This window comes from Platalea leucorodia (genome assembly GCF_965183815.1).
Source record: "Platalea leucorodia genome assembly, chromosome: 12".
NCBI classification, from domain to species: Eukaryota; Metazoa; Chordata; class Aves; order Pelecaniformes; family Threskiornithidae; genus Platalea; species Platalea leucorodia.
Window position 1 is genome coordinate 9066799 of NC_138834.1, and position 16815 is coordinate 9083613.

The 16815-nt window shown below is 42.7% G+C and overlaps 1 protein-coding gene across 3 annotated transcripts; it reads left to right on the top strand.

Moving 5' to 3' along the window:
• Nucleotides 1-73: 73 nt before the first annotated feature.
• On the top strand, nt 74-15580 carry ANKRD13A (ankyrin repeat domain 13A). Of its 3 annotated transcripts, none has more exons than XM_082325059.1 (16): nt 74-214; nt 1114-1269; nt 3672-3804; nt 3939-4063; nt 4502-4547; nt 5241-5384; nt 5833-6028; nt 7110-7176; nt 8604-8685; nt 9411-9469; nt 10403-10539; nt 10916-11073; nt 11562-11675; nt 12417-12568; nt 12819-12883; nt 13678-15580. In XM_082325059.1, the coding sequence occupies exons 1-16, from the start codon at nt 80-82 to the stop codon at nt 13874-13876; spliced, it is 1968 nt and encodes a 655-aa protein (XP_082181185.1). In that variant the 5' UTR covers nt 74-79; the 3' UTR covers nt 13877-15580. The 3 variants fall into 3 exon arrangements, with proteins under 3 accessions (XP_082181185.1, XP_082181184.1, XP_082181186.1); XM_082325058.1 differs by lacking the exon at nt 74-214 and adding an exon at nt 379-682 and having other exon boundaries at nt 1162-1269; XM_082325060.1 differs by lacking the exon at nt 74-214 and adding an exon at nt 524-682 and having other exon boundaries at nt 13678-15579.
• The last annotated feature ends 1235 nt before the right edge of the window (nt 15581-16815 follow it).

The following is a 16815-nucleotide window of genomic DNA, read 5'->3' on the forward strand; positions in this document are numbered from 1 at the left end:
CCGCCCGCTCCGCCGCCGGCGCTGTGCACCGAGCTGCGTGCGCCGGCGCCGGGCCGCCCGCCGCGGGGGAGCGGCCGCCATGTTCGCTGCTGGCAGAAGGGCGGTAGCCGGCCTGGGCGAGGCTCCGGCCACGGCGCCGTCGGCCATGTTTGTCCCTGGCAGACGCCTGCCTGAGGCTGCGTTGCCCTTCCACGGGGAAGCACAGAGGTCTCCCGTAAGCGGCCGCGCCGGCCCGCTCGCTGTCCCCTCGCCGCCAGGGCTGAGGGGGAGTGGGGGAAACGAGGCTCGGGAAGCCGGGTCCCGCTAATGGGTGGAAGAGGCTGCGCCCCGTCCAGCCCTGCCCTCACCCGCCATGGCGGCGGCAGGGCGTGCGGGCGAAACCAACGCTCGGTGGAGGCGGGGGGAGCGGGGGGGGAAGAGCCAGCGCTGAGCGCCGCATCCGGCCCAACGCCGCCGACCCCCCGCCTCCGGACGGAGGGCGATGGTGCAGCTTGAGGGCGGGACGCTCCATCTGCCCGCCCGCGGTGGGGGGGGTAGGCGGGGAGCACCAACTTCCTCTTTCCGTGGGCTCGCCGGTGGCGGCAGGCTGAGGGGAACGGAGGGGGAGCTCCCCCCCCGCAGCCGCCGCGCTGTGGTCTGTCCCGGCCGCTGTCCTGGAGAGGCAGGAAGGAGGGGCGCGGGGGTGAGGCGGGGGCGGCCGGGGCTGCGGGGCCGGGAGCGGGGGAGACCCTCGGGAGCGGGGGGGCGAGGGGAGCGGGAGGCCCTCAGGACTGGGGGGGCCCCAGGAGCGGGGAGATCCTCAGCAGTGTGGGGGTGAGGGGAGCGGGAGGCCCTCAGGAGTGTGGGGGCGAGGAGGAGGCCCTCAGGAGTGGGGGGGCACCAGGAGCAGGGGAGACCCCCCAAGAGTGTGGGGCTGGGGGTGGGGGCTGTGGCCAGGAGCAGGGGACCCCCAGGAGCGGGACCGTGCATGGGGCACCCCTTGGAGCGGGGCGGAGGGCTCGTAGGGGGTTGTGGCCCGGTGTTTCCCCCCCCAGCCTGGGGCAGGTGGGTGCCAGGAGAGAGGAGAAGCTCAAGGGGTCAAGGCTTGAGTAACCTGGGGTCTCCAAAACAAAGCGGGGGGGAGCAGTGAGGGTAGGCACCCTGCTTCCCCCGCTCCCGCAGGTGTATGGCATGATGAGTTCCCCTGGCAGGGCCAGCAGCGCGTTTCCCCTGCACGTCCTGGTCTGGAATAATGACTACAGGCGGCTGGACGAGGAGCTGCAGGACAAGGTAAGCGGGGTGCCTGGCCGGGCGATGGAGGGGCTGCTGAGGGGCTGGCGGCCCCAGAAGAGCCTGTGCCATGGTACGGGGCTCGGCGCCCCTCGCTTACGGCCTTTCTAGGGAGAATGAACCTTGATGGTGCTCCCAGGTCTGTTTGCTGGGCTTGTGGGATTGCTGCGCTTCTTTTTCTTTACTTATTTATTTGCGGTTGCGGGAGTGATGTAAGAAGGTGTAGGAAAATACTTTTTGTTCTGTAAAACATTAAATGTTGATTGCTTATCTGTAAAACTGTGTTCGGAGCGTTCGAGTGCGGGTTGCAGAATAGCTCTATAGAAAGTATTGGGAGTCATTGAAACAGATCAGGAAGACCAGATATGATGGACATGATTTTTTTTTTTTTTCTGTGCCAGAAAAGCAATAAATAGTGCTTACCTTAATGGGAAGTCAACATGCAGAAAAGGTGGCTGCTGCTGCCAAAAATTAAACCAGCCTCTAGCTTGCTGAGGACCAGCAGTTCTTACAGATCCGTTGCTGTCCAAGACTGTGGGGGCAGCATTTTTATACTGGCTGGAATGTTTTCAGCATCTCTGGTAAAAAAAAAAAATGGATCATTGTTTCATGCTGTAGAGTAGAAAAATACAAAGCTGTTCCCTCTCTAGGATGGCTAAGCGAGAAATGGTAATGACGTAAGGAAATGGTCTGAAAAGCTGCAGCAGAGCTCGAGCAGCAAACATCCTTCTGGCTGAGAGGCTGTGTAAGAGCTCTGACGTTCGCTAGCGTGCAGTATAGTTTGCAGAAGCAGAGCATATTAATTACATTATACCTGACACCACAAGTATGTGAGCCAAAGATCAGCTGTGCCACCTCCTGACTAGTGACTATCATCTGCAATTCTAACGGTACACCACAATTTACTAATGCTTGCTTAGAGCATGCTCCTGTCCTATTTTTAGGAGAATCTTTGGAATGCAGTTACTTTTTATCTAATTCATGTGATCGTATTCCTTAACAAAATCTTTAACCTTACTGGCACGTTGCTTCTGTGTATTTATTTCTGTTTTAATAACATTCTAACCTGTGAAAGTTTGTCATGAAATGAGGATCATTCTGCTTCTCGTTAGTCTGAGACTGCAGTTCACACCTGTGAAGCGCTGCTTCCTACCTCAAATGCTTTGTACCGTAAGGAAATGAGCAACGTGTTAAGATGGAATGTGTCTGTCTCTTACTTCCTTTACCTGCTTTTACATAACTTCTTTTTCTAAAGTATTCCAAAGATGTTTCCTCCTGCTTCCTTGGGATAAGCTTCTTGCTGTCGGAGGCGTGCGTGAGGGAATCAAAAGACACTTGCCAGCTGCACTTGGTATGGCAAATGACGGGCAGAATGTGTGGTTACCGGTGACCAGCAGCAAAGACAATTGGGAGGGACGCCTTGGAGTCCTTTACCTGTCAGTGCAGTAAGCATTGGAGCTGTAGGAAGTGGGGAAGCAAATTAATTAGCATTCCACCACAGAAGTGAAAAGAGAATGCTTTAAAATGAAGCTTTCCCGACTCTGTGTGTGGTCTTTCCAACTTAATGCTGTCAGATAACCGTATTAACTTGCATAATAACTTTCCTTTCTTATTCTGCTATTGACTTTCCCCTTTTCCTTTAGTTATAGATGCTCTTCTGTTTCAAATCTCTAAGCTAATAGTGAAAAATATGTAAGGTATGAGTATGTTGTGCTTGCATGTTTTGGGTATTTATGCCTGTGTAGTTTTTTTTTTTTTCCTTCTTTTTTTTTTAGTGACTTGTACAAAATGCACTCACTCTTCATTGTGCTGTGTGTGTCAGTCAAATGGATGCTTTGTAAAATACCATTTGCTTCTATTCTTTCAAAAAGTGCTATACAAAATCGGTGTTGTATGTCCTGTTACTTCTTTTTTTCCTTCCCTCTCCCCATATGATGTATGATGTTAAACCCTCTAGTGGTCTCTCAGGCTGTTGACTGTCCATGGTGCAACGCACGCAGACTAGAACTCCTGTCTTCTCCTGAAAGAGACCCCTTCTAGAAGGGAGACAGAAGGGGAAATAATTACAGAAAAAGAAATGAGAAGCATCAACAAGAACTCAGTTACATCTTACAGTGATATCAGTTCTTACCATGTTGGTTTTTTAGGCCCTGTTCTGCTTCTCTTTTTATTTCAGTGGGGAAGTAAGATTGCACTGTACGGAGTGCAGAAGGGCAATACAGTAGTGTTTGAAAACTGAGTCGACCATGCACCACAGACTGATACGGTTGAATACCTAGGGAATATTGACTCCTGGATTACTGCTGACAAGCTTTGTTTGTGTAAACTCTTCTCGGTGTGCTCTGATGAGTTGCGTTTGATAGGAGAGGTTCAGCATTATTTCTCTCTGGGATACTCAACAGGATGTTGATCAACATGATCCACGAGGCCGGACCTTGTTGCACCTTGCTGTTTCCTTGGGTTATATAGAATCTGCCAAAGTCCTTCTTCAACACAAGGCAGACGTAACCAAAGAGAACGCACAGGGATGGACAGGTAACGATAACTTGGAAAACTGAAGTCATGTGTTAATACTTTTCAGTTGTAGATGTTGTATTTTGACTGCTTTTATGTTATGTACTTTGCTCAGAAAGCAGACTGAAACTAGCTTGTGTCTGCATTTCTTTCAGTGTTACATGAGGCTGTCAGTACAGGAGATCCGGAGATGGTACAAATGATTCTGCAGCATCGGGACTACCAGCAGACCTCTATGACACTTGGAGGAGTTCCTGAATTACTCCAAAAGATTAATGAAGTAATTATTTAGTTTAAACCTCTTACTCCAGACTGCAGTTCTCATTCAAGTAGTTCAGTTAAGTAAACTGAAACCAGATGGGCAATCGTGTTCTTTGTTTCAACTTGCGTATTCTATAGCACTGTAGGAGATGGAGACTTTTTCCTTGACTTTACTTTGCAATCCTTAGTCATGAACTCCAACATTGGAGGCTGAATCTTGAAGGTGTTAACTGCTCCTATAGTAAAATAAGGAAGAATAGCTCGTCAGAAAGCAGCAGTGGTAGGCCAATGTCTTTTATCTTTGTTAGTTTCATTTTTTTTTAACGTTTGCTTATCATGTCTCCAGTTCTGTTCTCTTTTTGTTTTCCTTTATCTAAAATGTTCAGGAGAAATGCTGTACTGAATGTTAGATTAAAACTATTTCATGAAGTATTCATAAAGTATTTTTCTTCTCCAGACTCCTGACTTTTATGTGGAAATGAAATGGGAGTTCACTAGCTGGGGTAAGAATCCTGGTCATCATTACCTCTTCTAAACCGTAGACAAAGGGACTCGCTTATGTACAAATGTTACAAAAGATAGGCAGAGAGATATCTGCTCCCCAGAGTACTTATCTCTTCATCTCTTAAAACGACCTCTTATTTTTTTGTTGCACAATTATTCTTTGTTTCCTGTTTATTTGGTTTGTTCATTGTTGTTTTTGTTTGTTTGTTTGTTTTTTTAATTGAGAGTTTAGCCATAGTTAGAATTGCTGAAGACTTTTCTTGGGGTTTTGTTTACCTGTCTCTGTCTATCGATGACTAAGACAGTGATACATACCTCATATATAGATGCACAGACTACTTGGGAAGTACTTGCTTTTCTTTTAAAGGAACAAATGCTAGGCCTTACAGCTGACTTAATTTTCCAAACAGCTAACTATTAGACTGCTAGGAGATGGGGTTTATGCCATTTCACATCTTTTAGTCTGAGCTGATATCTTCCTTTTCATGTTCATCTTTAAAGTTGGTGGGTTTTGTCCCTAAGCTGATTGTTCTTGAAGCTAAAGATCATCAGTATCTCACCTCCTCTGGAATAATGATCACAGTACTGAGCAATCCTGCATCAGGGAAATAGCTTCTGCTTGAGTTCAGACTTCTGTGTGCTTAGCCTCTTGAATATTGTCTATTTACATTTGTCTCGTTTTTCTTTTCTAGTCCCACTGGTTTCTAGAGTTTGTCCAAGCGACGTCTGCCGCATCTGGAAAAGTGGTGCCAAGCTGCGTGTTGATATCACTTTACTGGGCTTTGAAAATATGAGCTGGGAGAGAGGAAGGCGTAGTTTAATTTTCAAGGGAGAAGGTACATATTTTAGCCTGTCTGCACCATTGGTCACCAAATACTATGTGAGTCACAATGAGAAATCCCGATTTTGCACAAAAAGACCTGTTGAGGCTAAGTGCTGAATTTTAGACAAGTTTTATACATACATTCCGTGAGTGTCTCGTAGAGGTACTGTTTTGTGGTTTAAAGTAATGGCTTAATTTCTTTCCTTTGAGTAAATCTGAGGTCAAAATTTGGTAATAGGGCTAAAATTTTACTTCAATCTTCTACTTACTTTCCCCCTTCTGTTCTCATGCCCCCCAAATAAAAAATAATTTTAGATACAGCTCCAAATTTGATCTCAGCTGAGTGCAAAATACAGTGAATTAGCGTCCACCCTGATTTGATATACGGTATATTCTCAGTTTTTCATTCTGGTAATACTGTTGCTAAGTTTTTTTAGCTTGAGATGTACCATTTCCAACAGATACTGGAGGTTGGGCAGAACTAATTGAGATCAATCATGATGATAAGTTTGTTACAACGGAGCGTTTTGAGATTTCCCAACACATGAAGCGTTTGACATTGGGATCTATGACACCAAAAAGAAAAGATGTGGAAAGACGCCTTACATCTCCAATTATTAATACGTGCCTTGATACAAAAAATATTGCTTTTGAAAGGTAAGGTACAAAGTTTCTTGTAACAAATAAACAGTTCGAGATTATGCATGGTCGTACTTGCAATAAAGCTTTAAAGACAAGCTCAAAAGCCCTGGTAATAAAAACTTTTAAGGCTAGATCTGAAATTACTTTAAACTTCACATACTGTTAAAGAAATTTGGCTTGGTAAGCTTGCCACTATTGCTTGGCAAAAAGTTTCCAGCTGAAAGAACTGATTTGCAGAAAACTTCCAGTTTATCATATTGGTGAGATCAGTGTTAATGTCTGCTTACAAGTTTGCATTTCACCCAAATTCCTACGTATAGTGCTGAAACTAATGGGCGAGAACTTGCATCTTGTAGCTAAGTAAGTCAAATCTCACATTAATACTTTGAATAAAAATACGTGTATAGTGTATCTTTCCACAGATGCATTTGTCTTCCGTGTTTACTACATGTGTTTATCCACGTATCTGTCAGCGTAGTTCAAACAATCCTTTTTATGAAACTCCTTTTGGAGTGCTTGGTGATGCAGTAAACCCCCGTGATCGTACAAAACAAGAGTTTTCAAAGTGAGATGTATAATTCCAGCATCTTTCTCCTGAATATTTAGTACCCTTTCAAAGCTGCCCAGAATTAGTCCCTGCAATGTTCACTGAGCCTTAAGAACTGCAGCATCTACGCATCCAGAAAAAAAGATTTCTTAGAAGTATTCCTATTATCCAGTTGCCCAAATTGCAGTGACGAGTTACTGTTGAAATTAAACTGTACGTTAAAAGCTGCCATGCCCAGGCTGTCAGGCAAATTAATTTGGTAAGTTTTTAGGGTGTCCTTCTCTGTGGCTCAGGTATCCACATCTCAATCCAAAATCTCTGCCTGAGCCTTTGCGCTCTGGCCATGGACTGCGTAGGAACAGAAGCAGCACGGCTTCCTCGGCCCTCTTGCACTACATGTGCGTGAGGACAGCTTGACCTGTGCTTTTGTCTGGGGTCAATAATCAAATAACCTATCAAATGTTGTTTAAAATCAATTTTAGAAGAATGGGCAGGGGATTGTGTAGAAATGCAACTGCATAGGTGCTTGTGGTGTTCCCTTTTTGTCAGAACCACATCTGGATTCTGGGTATGGAAGACAGAAAAAGCAGAAGGTGTAAATGGTTATGAAGCAAAGGTAAAGCCCATTCTATTTTATTAAGAGGTCTTATAGCTAACTGAAGTGTGATTGCATTTTGCCTTTATTTCCTGAATATTTCAGGTCTTAAACTTCCCATCGAGAGCTTTATTGTGTTGCCAGCAGAACTGGGTAGGAGTGAGGAACTTCAAGGCTGCCGAGCTTGTGGGAGGGATGGTGCCTGTATGCAGGAACATCAGCAGGGGCTTTAGGGGGGAGAGGGAGGATCAAAGCATTTCAGAAGAGGGGCAAAAGATTCAGCATAACTGCTAGAACTCCCTTCCATCCAAAAACTAGAATTGAACTCATTCTTGAATGTTGTCATTCTTTCACTGTTCAAAAGGCGACGAACCCATTGGTGAAGTGCCTCGAGCACTCTCTAGTAACAGGATTGCAAGGAAATAACAGCCTCCTGCTGCCACGAGTTGCATCATGAATTCGAGTAATAAAAGACTGCTGGTAGATTAAAGACCCTGACCATGCTCATGAGTCATACAGTTGCTTAGATTTGTTCCATGTGACCTGGTTTTGCCTTCCATTTCACTTCAGTGAAATACATTTGAAGATGGCTTTACAACCTTAGTGTTTTAGGAATTTAAGTTAAGAATCACAAGAATTAACTTCCCTGATTTGTAAGTCTGTGTTTCTTCCAGGTTTTGGCATTTGTGCAACAAACTAAGTTTTGTAATTTCATTTAACAGAAGAATAAATGCTGAATAGCTTGTAGATCTACATTTATATGAAGGCTTTTCTCGTAAGACTGCAGGACTGTTCAGTTGGACATGGGGTTCATTAGTGTTCCTGAAGAATTAAACTATCATTAAATTTCATTTGGAAGGTCTTACAAGTGACATTTGTTTAGAAATAGCATTATCTGACTTTCCTTCCCTTTCTCTCTTAAAATCTCTGCCCAGGTGGAGATTCTTTCCAGCAAGCTTGGAAATTCCTGTCTAGCTTTGAGGTTGGTTTAGTTAGTTACAAAAGCGTATTTAAAAGTGTGTAAATCTGCTTTCCAGGCACTTGGTTGAAAGGCTGACTTCTGCGGCCATCAAAGTCAACGACCAAACTCCTTTGCCGTTCTTTCGGCACAGGACGCTTGCGAGATTAATGCTGTCTGGTGTATGAGTTGCGGGGTTTCTTACTTTATCAACTTGCCCAGCAGGTGGCATGTGGTTTCAGCCTTATCATAGGTCTGTCAAGAATATATTATGTAGGATTTCCATTATACCAAAGCAAATAGAAAAATCAAAGCGCAGCGTTTCCTGTTGATCACCAGTATGTTAAAGATTAAGATCTTTGTCAATGAGAGGCAGATCCATGCTGCTTTATTCTGTCTTTAGATTTGCGTACGTGGTGTTTTACTAGAAAAAACTCTCTTTTTTAACCTGTGATGCTTTTTGTTATTTGTCCTTGTACTTTTTTTAAAGGTATACATTGCAAACAATGTGAACGTGGTCACAAAAATCCGAACAGAACATTTAACAGAAGAGGAGAAGAAAAGATATAAAGGTAGTTTTCATATAGGATAACTGGAAATAAGTAGAACCTTTTGGCTCTCTGATACCTTCTCTGTGTGATTGCAGAAGAACTGGGCAGACAGACAAGGGAAACGCTTTTCTTGCTGACTTTGCCCTGCTTTACTTTCACATGTTGTGTGTCCGAGGTAGCTCGTTACTTGACTCCTAGCCTAAAAATGAATGAGTATTTATCCTAGCTGTATTTGGAGGAAAGAAGAGCGCTTCAAAACTGTTGAAAGTTTATTGAAAGTTTTAAAAAGCTGCCCTTTTCCATGCTTTTTCCTGCCTTTACTTTGCTTTGGCCATGATTACAGGATTCATGTTGGCTTTGTTTGCTTGGACTTTTTGTTTTGTTTTGGTCCACTAATTTCTTCTAGTGTTTAAACTAGAGTAAAGGGTGACCAGCCAGTAACCTTGCGTGGAAACACTGCCCTTCATTCGCCTACCTTTGGGGCCCAGGAGGGGAGGCACAGTGAATAATACAGCTGTCTGCTAATGATAGAAACCACTGAAAATCTTTGCCTCTATTCTGTGTATTGTACCCGTTTTACACTGTCACCTTTAGGTCCTGGGCTTGCCTGGTGAAGCTTACAGGAAATGTGAACAGCTTACTTCACTTTGGGTTAGAAGCCTTGCTTTTTAGCCTGGTGTGTACGTCAGTTTTACTGCTAATTAATAGTAATAGATTTTTTGATTTTTCCCTCTTGTTATCTGCAGCTGACAGGAACCCCCTAGAATCATTTCTGGGTACGGTGGAGCATGAGTATGGTGCTCAGGTGAGTGTCTTTGACGTCGAAACAGGTCACTGCAGCGCAGAGATCTGTGCAGAGAGGAATTCTAGGTGTGTGGAATCGCCTCTTGTTTCCTTAGTTTGGCAGTAATTTTGATTATGAGGTTTAAATTTTCCCTGAGGATGTTTTTATTTAAGCCCTCAAATGCTCTGTATGAATAGCAGGTACCTCCTTCTGAACACTCTTATGAAAAGGACGTAGAATCCATTAGTACAGCAAGAGCCGGGGTGTGAGTAGTGACAGTAAATCTGAGCAAGCACAGGTCTTGGTGGCAACCCAGCAGTAACCTGGGAAGACATGTCCACAGACCTGCAGGAGCCTCCGGTGGGAGACAGTGGTGATCGTCGTGATCATGAGACAAAGATATGATGAGAAGATGAAGTGACGTTTTAGCACACTGCTCTTCAGCAACTTGGGGGAAAGCCATATATCCTCTGCAGCTCTGCAGTGTGTTGATAATGATTTTGACATGGCGTTAGAAACTCCCTTGCATCGGTACATACTTCAGTAAAGTAGATAATGGATTTGCCAACTGCTGGCTCTGTATCAGGACGGTGTTGCAGATCTTACATGGGTCTAGAGATATTTCTTTAAAATACCCCATCAAAGCTTTGTCTTTAATAAAGGATTTGGAGCCTATAAGTGCTGTAGCTTGTGTGTGCGTGTCTTTGGTCGGTTTCCTGCTTTAAAGTATTTAAGTAGATTTGCCTGTCTCTAAAATGCTTGGAGATTTTTAACCTCAATAGAAAGCAGTCTAAATGTGTGCGCTTGTATTTATGGCTGTGTGTCGCTGGTGTCTAAAATAGAGAATGCATTAATTCACAAGAGGTAACTTAAAAGTTTCTTACAGTAGCCACTGTCTATTTGTTCTGTACTTTTGTGTGGTTTTTTTTTTTTTTCTCCTCTCTTGCCTTATAGAGTACAACCAAGACAACAGAGTATGCTGCAAGTAACAACCCTACTGCTATTACTCTGGAGGAATACTTTGACCCAGAATTTGATTTGAAAGGTAGAGACATAGGAAGACCGAAAGAAGTCACCATTCGAACGCAGAAGTGAGAAATAAAATTTTAACTATTTCTAGTTTGTCTCTTCCCAGTCATCTAATCTCTGGAAACCTTTTTTACAAATATTCAGTGTGATTTTTCCCCGGCTTTCAAAATTAATCAAAAGAGAGATCTTGAAGTATTCAGCTATAGTCTAATTCTTCTTCCAGTAAGTCAAAGAAAAGATTTGGACTAGTGCTGTAACTTGGTAGTAACCTCCTGTGCTTCGCCTTTAGTCTGACCAGGAATGTGGTTCGGTTTCTCAGAGCAGTAACTGTTCTGACTCTTTGAAATGCATGGGGCAGGTGACAATGCTCTGTATTTTGCTTTGCATCTGTTCCTAAACTGTACGCTTAAGATGCTTTTATGCAACTTTCTCTTTAAGATTTAAAGCAACCTTGTGGATGAGTGAAGAGTTTCCCTTGTCTCTTATGGAACAAGTCACTCCAATCATTGATCTGATGGCCAGAACTAGCGCACATTTTGCCAGACTTAGGGATTTCATCACTCTGGAATTTCCACCAGGATTTCCTGTCAAAATTGGTAATATTTAGCAATTTTTATTGTAGCATCTTCTTCATTTCCATTCTTTCTATTTGTTTTGCAGCATGTATTTACAAAACACGTGTTCGTTTTTTTAACTCGTCATCTTAGTGACATCTAGAACTGAGAACCCAGACATACGTTGTCTGGTACAGCTGGGGTCATTGAATCCAAATTGTGAATGACTGGTACAGCAGTATAATTTTAAAGATACTATCATTTCAGTAAGAACGAGCTGTTGCTAAGCCCTTTCCTCTTAGCTTCAATGCCTTAGATTTGGCAAATCTTATTATAAAATAAGAGATTTAGAGGGAGAGGGAGAAATGACTAAGGGCAACTTCTTGGTGAATTGAGTTACTATATACTGTATCATTATGGGATGGTGCTTGTGGAATGTATTCAGTAAACATGTAAGGGTTTGATGTGGCTGTAGGTGTGGAAGTGAATGAGAGAGAGCTCTTTTTGACAGAAATCTTGTACTCTTATAGAAATTCCTCTATTTCATGTGCTGAATGCCCGAATTACTTTTGAAAATGTCAATGGCTGTAGGACGGCTGACAAACCATCATCACAAACGGTTGGAGGTGCACAGTGTGATTCAGGTAAGGAGTGGAAAGGTGCAGTGATCGCATCTTTTTACATTTCTGTCAGTGGAATGCACAGGAGATGGGTTAACTGCAAAGAATGAAACATTCACAGGTGAGAGGAAGCTGCAATGCATTACAGCTGATCTGGAGTGTGTGATACTGATCATACTGACCCATTCTGCCCCTTCCATGCCTGCCAAACTGACTAAACTGAGCTCTAGCAAGCTTTCCCAAGTATTTTGAGGTCTAAATTCTGGTGTGAGCTATTGCTGTGGGAAGTGGAATACAAAATTGCTGTAAGTGGCAGCTCAGTCTGCATGCTCTTTCAGAAAAGAGTGGATTACATTTGAGTAGGGTGCTCGTGACTGCATGTATCCAGTGATTCTCTGTCCTATGAGCTGTTGCAGACCCATTCATTAGGAATAACCTCAGAAGAGCCACTGCGGTATTTATCTCTTGCAACCTTTTTTTCATCCCATCTCGTTTTATCAGAGTTCAGCCACCTTAGTGCTCTTCTTCACGCTGGTTTTATTTGTGTAACTTGCCAGCATCCTAAAGAAAGACTCTGCCTTCTGTCTTACTGCTGTGCTTATTTGCCACAGAAGCCTTTCAAAGCCTGCTGGTGTATTTAGCCAGGTGGTTTATCTGAATTTTTTGAGTTAACTTAATCATGCGTAAACATTCATCAGAATTTTTTAAGTCACAACTTGTAAAAATATGCTATGCCATGTTTGTAACTATATTTGCCTTCTGTAGGTGCTAATTTCGAGGTTGACCAGTCAGTGTTTGAGATCCCCAAATCTTACCACGTCCAAGATGATGGTAGGAACATACACGTGCAGGATGAAGATAACGAGATCATGCAGTTTGCTATTCAGCAGAGTTTGTTGGAATCCGGTGGAAATAAAGTAAGTGTGCTGTATTCTGTGCAGTGCAGATCTGACAGTTTTGACAAGGACTATGTAGCGATAGCTGCATCTCCAAATTAAACCAATATGTGGAAAGTGTCAGGTAGGACCTCTTTTTCTAAGAACCTCAGAAGAGAAAAATATAGTAATGTATTTCAAGGAAGAAATAAGAGCGATTTAAGAGTTACTGTTCAGTGAGTTGCGCTGCAGATCTGTTAACTGCTGTGGCATTGTCCTTCCCCATTTCTAGGAAGTGGGGGTGCATTCCAATGGAGCAGTTGCGTATTCACAGGACTTCAATATACAGTACCAGAGGTAACTCATTTTTTTCATGTAAAGCCATGAAGTGATAAAGCAAAAATACTGCCAACAGTAGCGTGAAGCAATTTTGCAGTTTTTTTGTGTGTGTAGGTAGCAGATGCACAGAACTCAAGGTCTCTCTTTGTGTGCTGCTTCTCACTTTTACTTTTCCAAGAAGCAAGGACTCCAAACTGGGCCTCCCTGGTTTATGTAGTATAGCTCTTTAGCTCAGCTGTGGGACTGGTCTGCGCACATAACAGATTCTTTACCCCACAAATAAGCAGTGTCCTTCTGTTCTGCTCTTAAAAGTGTGAATTTGGGTTTGTTTATTAGATGCTGCACACTTCAGGATAGCTCTCCTTTCATTTCAAAATCGTTATGTAATCCTTAAAATCTTAGCAACATACATTTAATGGACCCTCGAGAATGTGCTCTGGTATCTGTGGGCCTTCCTGCAGTTAAGTGCAAAGAAATCTTTGTGTGCACACAAAGAACTGCATCCTCTTTGTTCTTTTGTACATGGAAAATGATGTTACCTTTAAACTAGGTGAGAATGCTTGTAGAAGCCCATTGAAAATTCAGCTGTTAGTATGTATGAAAAATTCTGAGGAACCTTCAAAGAACAGGTTTTACATTGGGAATTTTACTGATGTTAGAACCACTGCTTTCTTATCCTGAAAACCGCTTTCTGCCCTCTGGGGAGAGATTTTCAGGTTTGTAGTTAGAAAACAGTTGCTAGGAAGGATCATTGCAGGAAATGTGAAATAGGCTCTGTCTCTTACTTCTTGAAGTTCTTCTTTTTCCTTCAGGGCACTGCAGGAGAGCTATCTAACAAGCTCAGGTAACTCACACTGCAGCACCCCGAGTGAACCTTCCAGTTTTGAAAAAGACTTACAGCTTGCCATGGAGTTGTCTGTCCGAGAGCAGGAGGAACGGGAGAAGCAACGTCGTGAAGAGGAAGATGCAGAGCTTCAGCAAGTTTTACAGCTTTCTCTTGTGGAAAAATAACTCCTTAGCTATCTCCTGAATTAAGGATGACCAAATCTGCGTAAAACCGAAGGCTTTCAGAGCTATCAGTCTGAAGACCGCTCCTGGATTGCTTAAGTAAACATTTCACCTGCCTTCTTAGTTGGCATCATCAGCTACAAAAAGCTGATTTCTTTTTGTTTGAGGGAGTTTCAGATCATGGACTCTGCATTTGGCTCCCCAACCATGCAGCCTTAGCTCTGAAGGAAGAGTTTTTATCTAAACGTATTTATTGAAGAGCAAATGGAAATTTTGCTTAGCATCAGGATATAGGATTGCAGTAAAGCTTGAAAACCTGATTTATGGGGAGTTCAGGAGGGAAACTTCATTACTTACCAAAGAAATATTCATCTGCTTAGTCATTTCTGAATAATTCAAAGCCATTGTCTGTTTCTTCCAGTTGTTGTATGGAAGAGTATCTATATGCATATACACATATACGGTAGTTCTTCATGCTGACAGATGCTTTCTGTTAGTTTTGTTTATATGTGATTATCTCTTCTCTAGTTACTGAGGTTTTATCATGTGCTCCTGCTTACGAGGGATAATTTTATACTTGAACAGCTAATCCAAGCTCAAGACTAAACTAGTGCTTTCTGAAAAAGAACAAAACAAGTAGCCAGTAAAATTTTAGATCCTAAAATGGGACCATCTGTCTAGTAACGTAGCAGTTTCTGCAGTGATTCAAAACCAGCTAGTTCCTGTAGTCAGAGGGCAGCAAGAAAATACGCGGTAGATACAGGTGCTTCTTTGCGATCACTTGGTGTGTGTGCATGAGTGCGTGCCTGTGTGTGGGTGCTAAATTCAAATAGAAAAAAAATTCAGGTGAAATTTTAATGTATACTTATTGGAAGATAAGTTTTAATTCTGTTATCTGAAAGGGAAACGTGTGTTGCTTTTTAAAATTCAAATGCTTATCCTTCATGTGAATACATATATTTTTTTATCTGAGTATTTTTATTGATTTTAAAACAAGCCAATATGACTACACTCATAAAAATGGTATTGTAACAATTCACGAGTATGTTTTAACCAGCTTTCCTCAGGTCTTTCATCACACAATAGATTTGTAGCTATTTTATCTGCACTTCTGTCAGTGTTTACAGTACTTAACACTGTGACTCTCAAGTGCACTCCACAAGTACACAACGTACATCCACAGGAAAGCCTTATAGTAGTTAAATGTGAGCAATATTCCTCTGGTCTGGCTGGCAGAAGTGTGAAGAACCTATGGTACATACGGTCTGGTCTTGCTACCTAATCCTGCGCTTGTTCCTTGGGCAAAACAGGGCGGTTCTGTGTGACCAACTATTAACCAGTATAAAATCGCTATAAAATGGACTCGATCATAACCAGTGAGATGGTTGGTAACTTGGAACCCTATTTTAAACCAGTAATCCATTGTTTTACACAGCAAACGATTAAAATGCCTTCAGCGTACACTAGAACTGGTATATCTGCACCGTTTTTAATGATACAGCTTGCATCCCTAAATAGCTTATTTGGTGTTTGCAGGAATGTCGACTTTCTTGCGCAGTGGCAGTGGTCTATGTTGGAATTGCATCCTTCTTTGAAAAGGGGATTACTGTGACTTTCACAGTGGAAAAAAAGGGAATAAGCTTTGCATTGAGCTCTTGACAAAGCTGTGAGGTAGGAGATGAAACTGTGGTTTTTTCCTCCAGCGGAAATAAAGAGTGCTCTTGCCTTTATAAAACCAGCTGTCTGACATGGCTTTTTTTTCTATTCAGCATTTCAAAGGTTACAGGGGGGGTGGGAAATGGCTTTTTTCAAGCTGACTCGCTCTCTGTTTTTTATATTGTAAACTAAAGAATATTGAGCCTTTTCAGTTCAAGTTTTGTTATGCTCCTGCTTCTTATGCTGGGACTGTAAAAAAAATGGGGCGGTTTGGTTTTGTTTGTTTGTTTGTTTTTCTTTCCGTGACATTTGCATCATTCCATCTGACACAGAAGGCCCTGCTTCCCTGAAGCCGGTGCTGCTTTTCTTAAACCCTAGCTTACATCTTAGGCTGCATGGGTAAAAAGTGTCCTCTGATCCTCTGGCTGTGCTGGAAGAAAAAACAAAGATACTACACACAGGAGTATTTTTTTTCTAACATGGTAACTGGAGTCTGTTTTAATAATTATCCTTATCTGCCTTTTTATTGCATTTTTGTACATGAAAGGGGACATTATCGTCTGTGAAACTATCGAAGATAGTTCTGGTTTAGTCTGTAACAGACACATAATCCCTGGAACCATTTTTCTGACCTTTTTTCGCCGACCTCTGACTCTCCCCGTTTTGAAAAGAGGGAGCAGCACAACACGGACAGTGCGAAGGCGAGGGAAGGCTGGGGTGGGGGGAGGACGTCGCTCCCTTGATGGGTTTGTCTGTGCCTTTTTGTGAGTCAGAGAGAGAGGTTGCATAGCACATTTAATTAATGCTGAGACTACTGCATGAAAGCCGAGTCCAACTTCACTTTCCAAAGAATCCTGAAGCTCAGGTAGGAAAGCAGAAGCCCAGTTACAGACACCAAATAGCTGTAGCCTGTTCTAAAACCATACCTAGCTTTTAAAGTTCTTTAAATTCCACACTGTCAGTGCTGTTTGTATCTGTTCCTGAGACCAAGTACATAGTTTTTTGTGCTTTTGGACTGTTGTTTCAATGTACAACAATAATTCATGATGTGCATAACATGGAAATCCTTCCTCCCCTGCTTTGGCTGACTTGATTCAAAATAGGTAGTCTTCATCCTTCATGTGAATACATATGTTTTTATCTGAGTATTTTTATTGATTTTAAAACAAGCCAATATGACTACACTCATAAAAATGGTATTGTAGCAATTTGCAAGTACGTTTTAACCAGCTTTCCTCAGGTCTTTCATCACACAATAGATTTGTAGCTATTCTATCTGCTGCTAT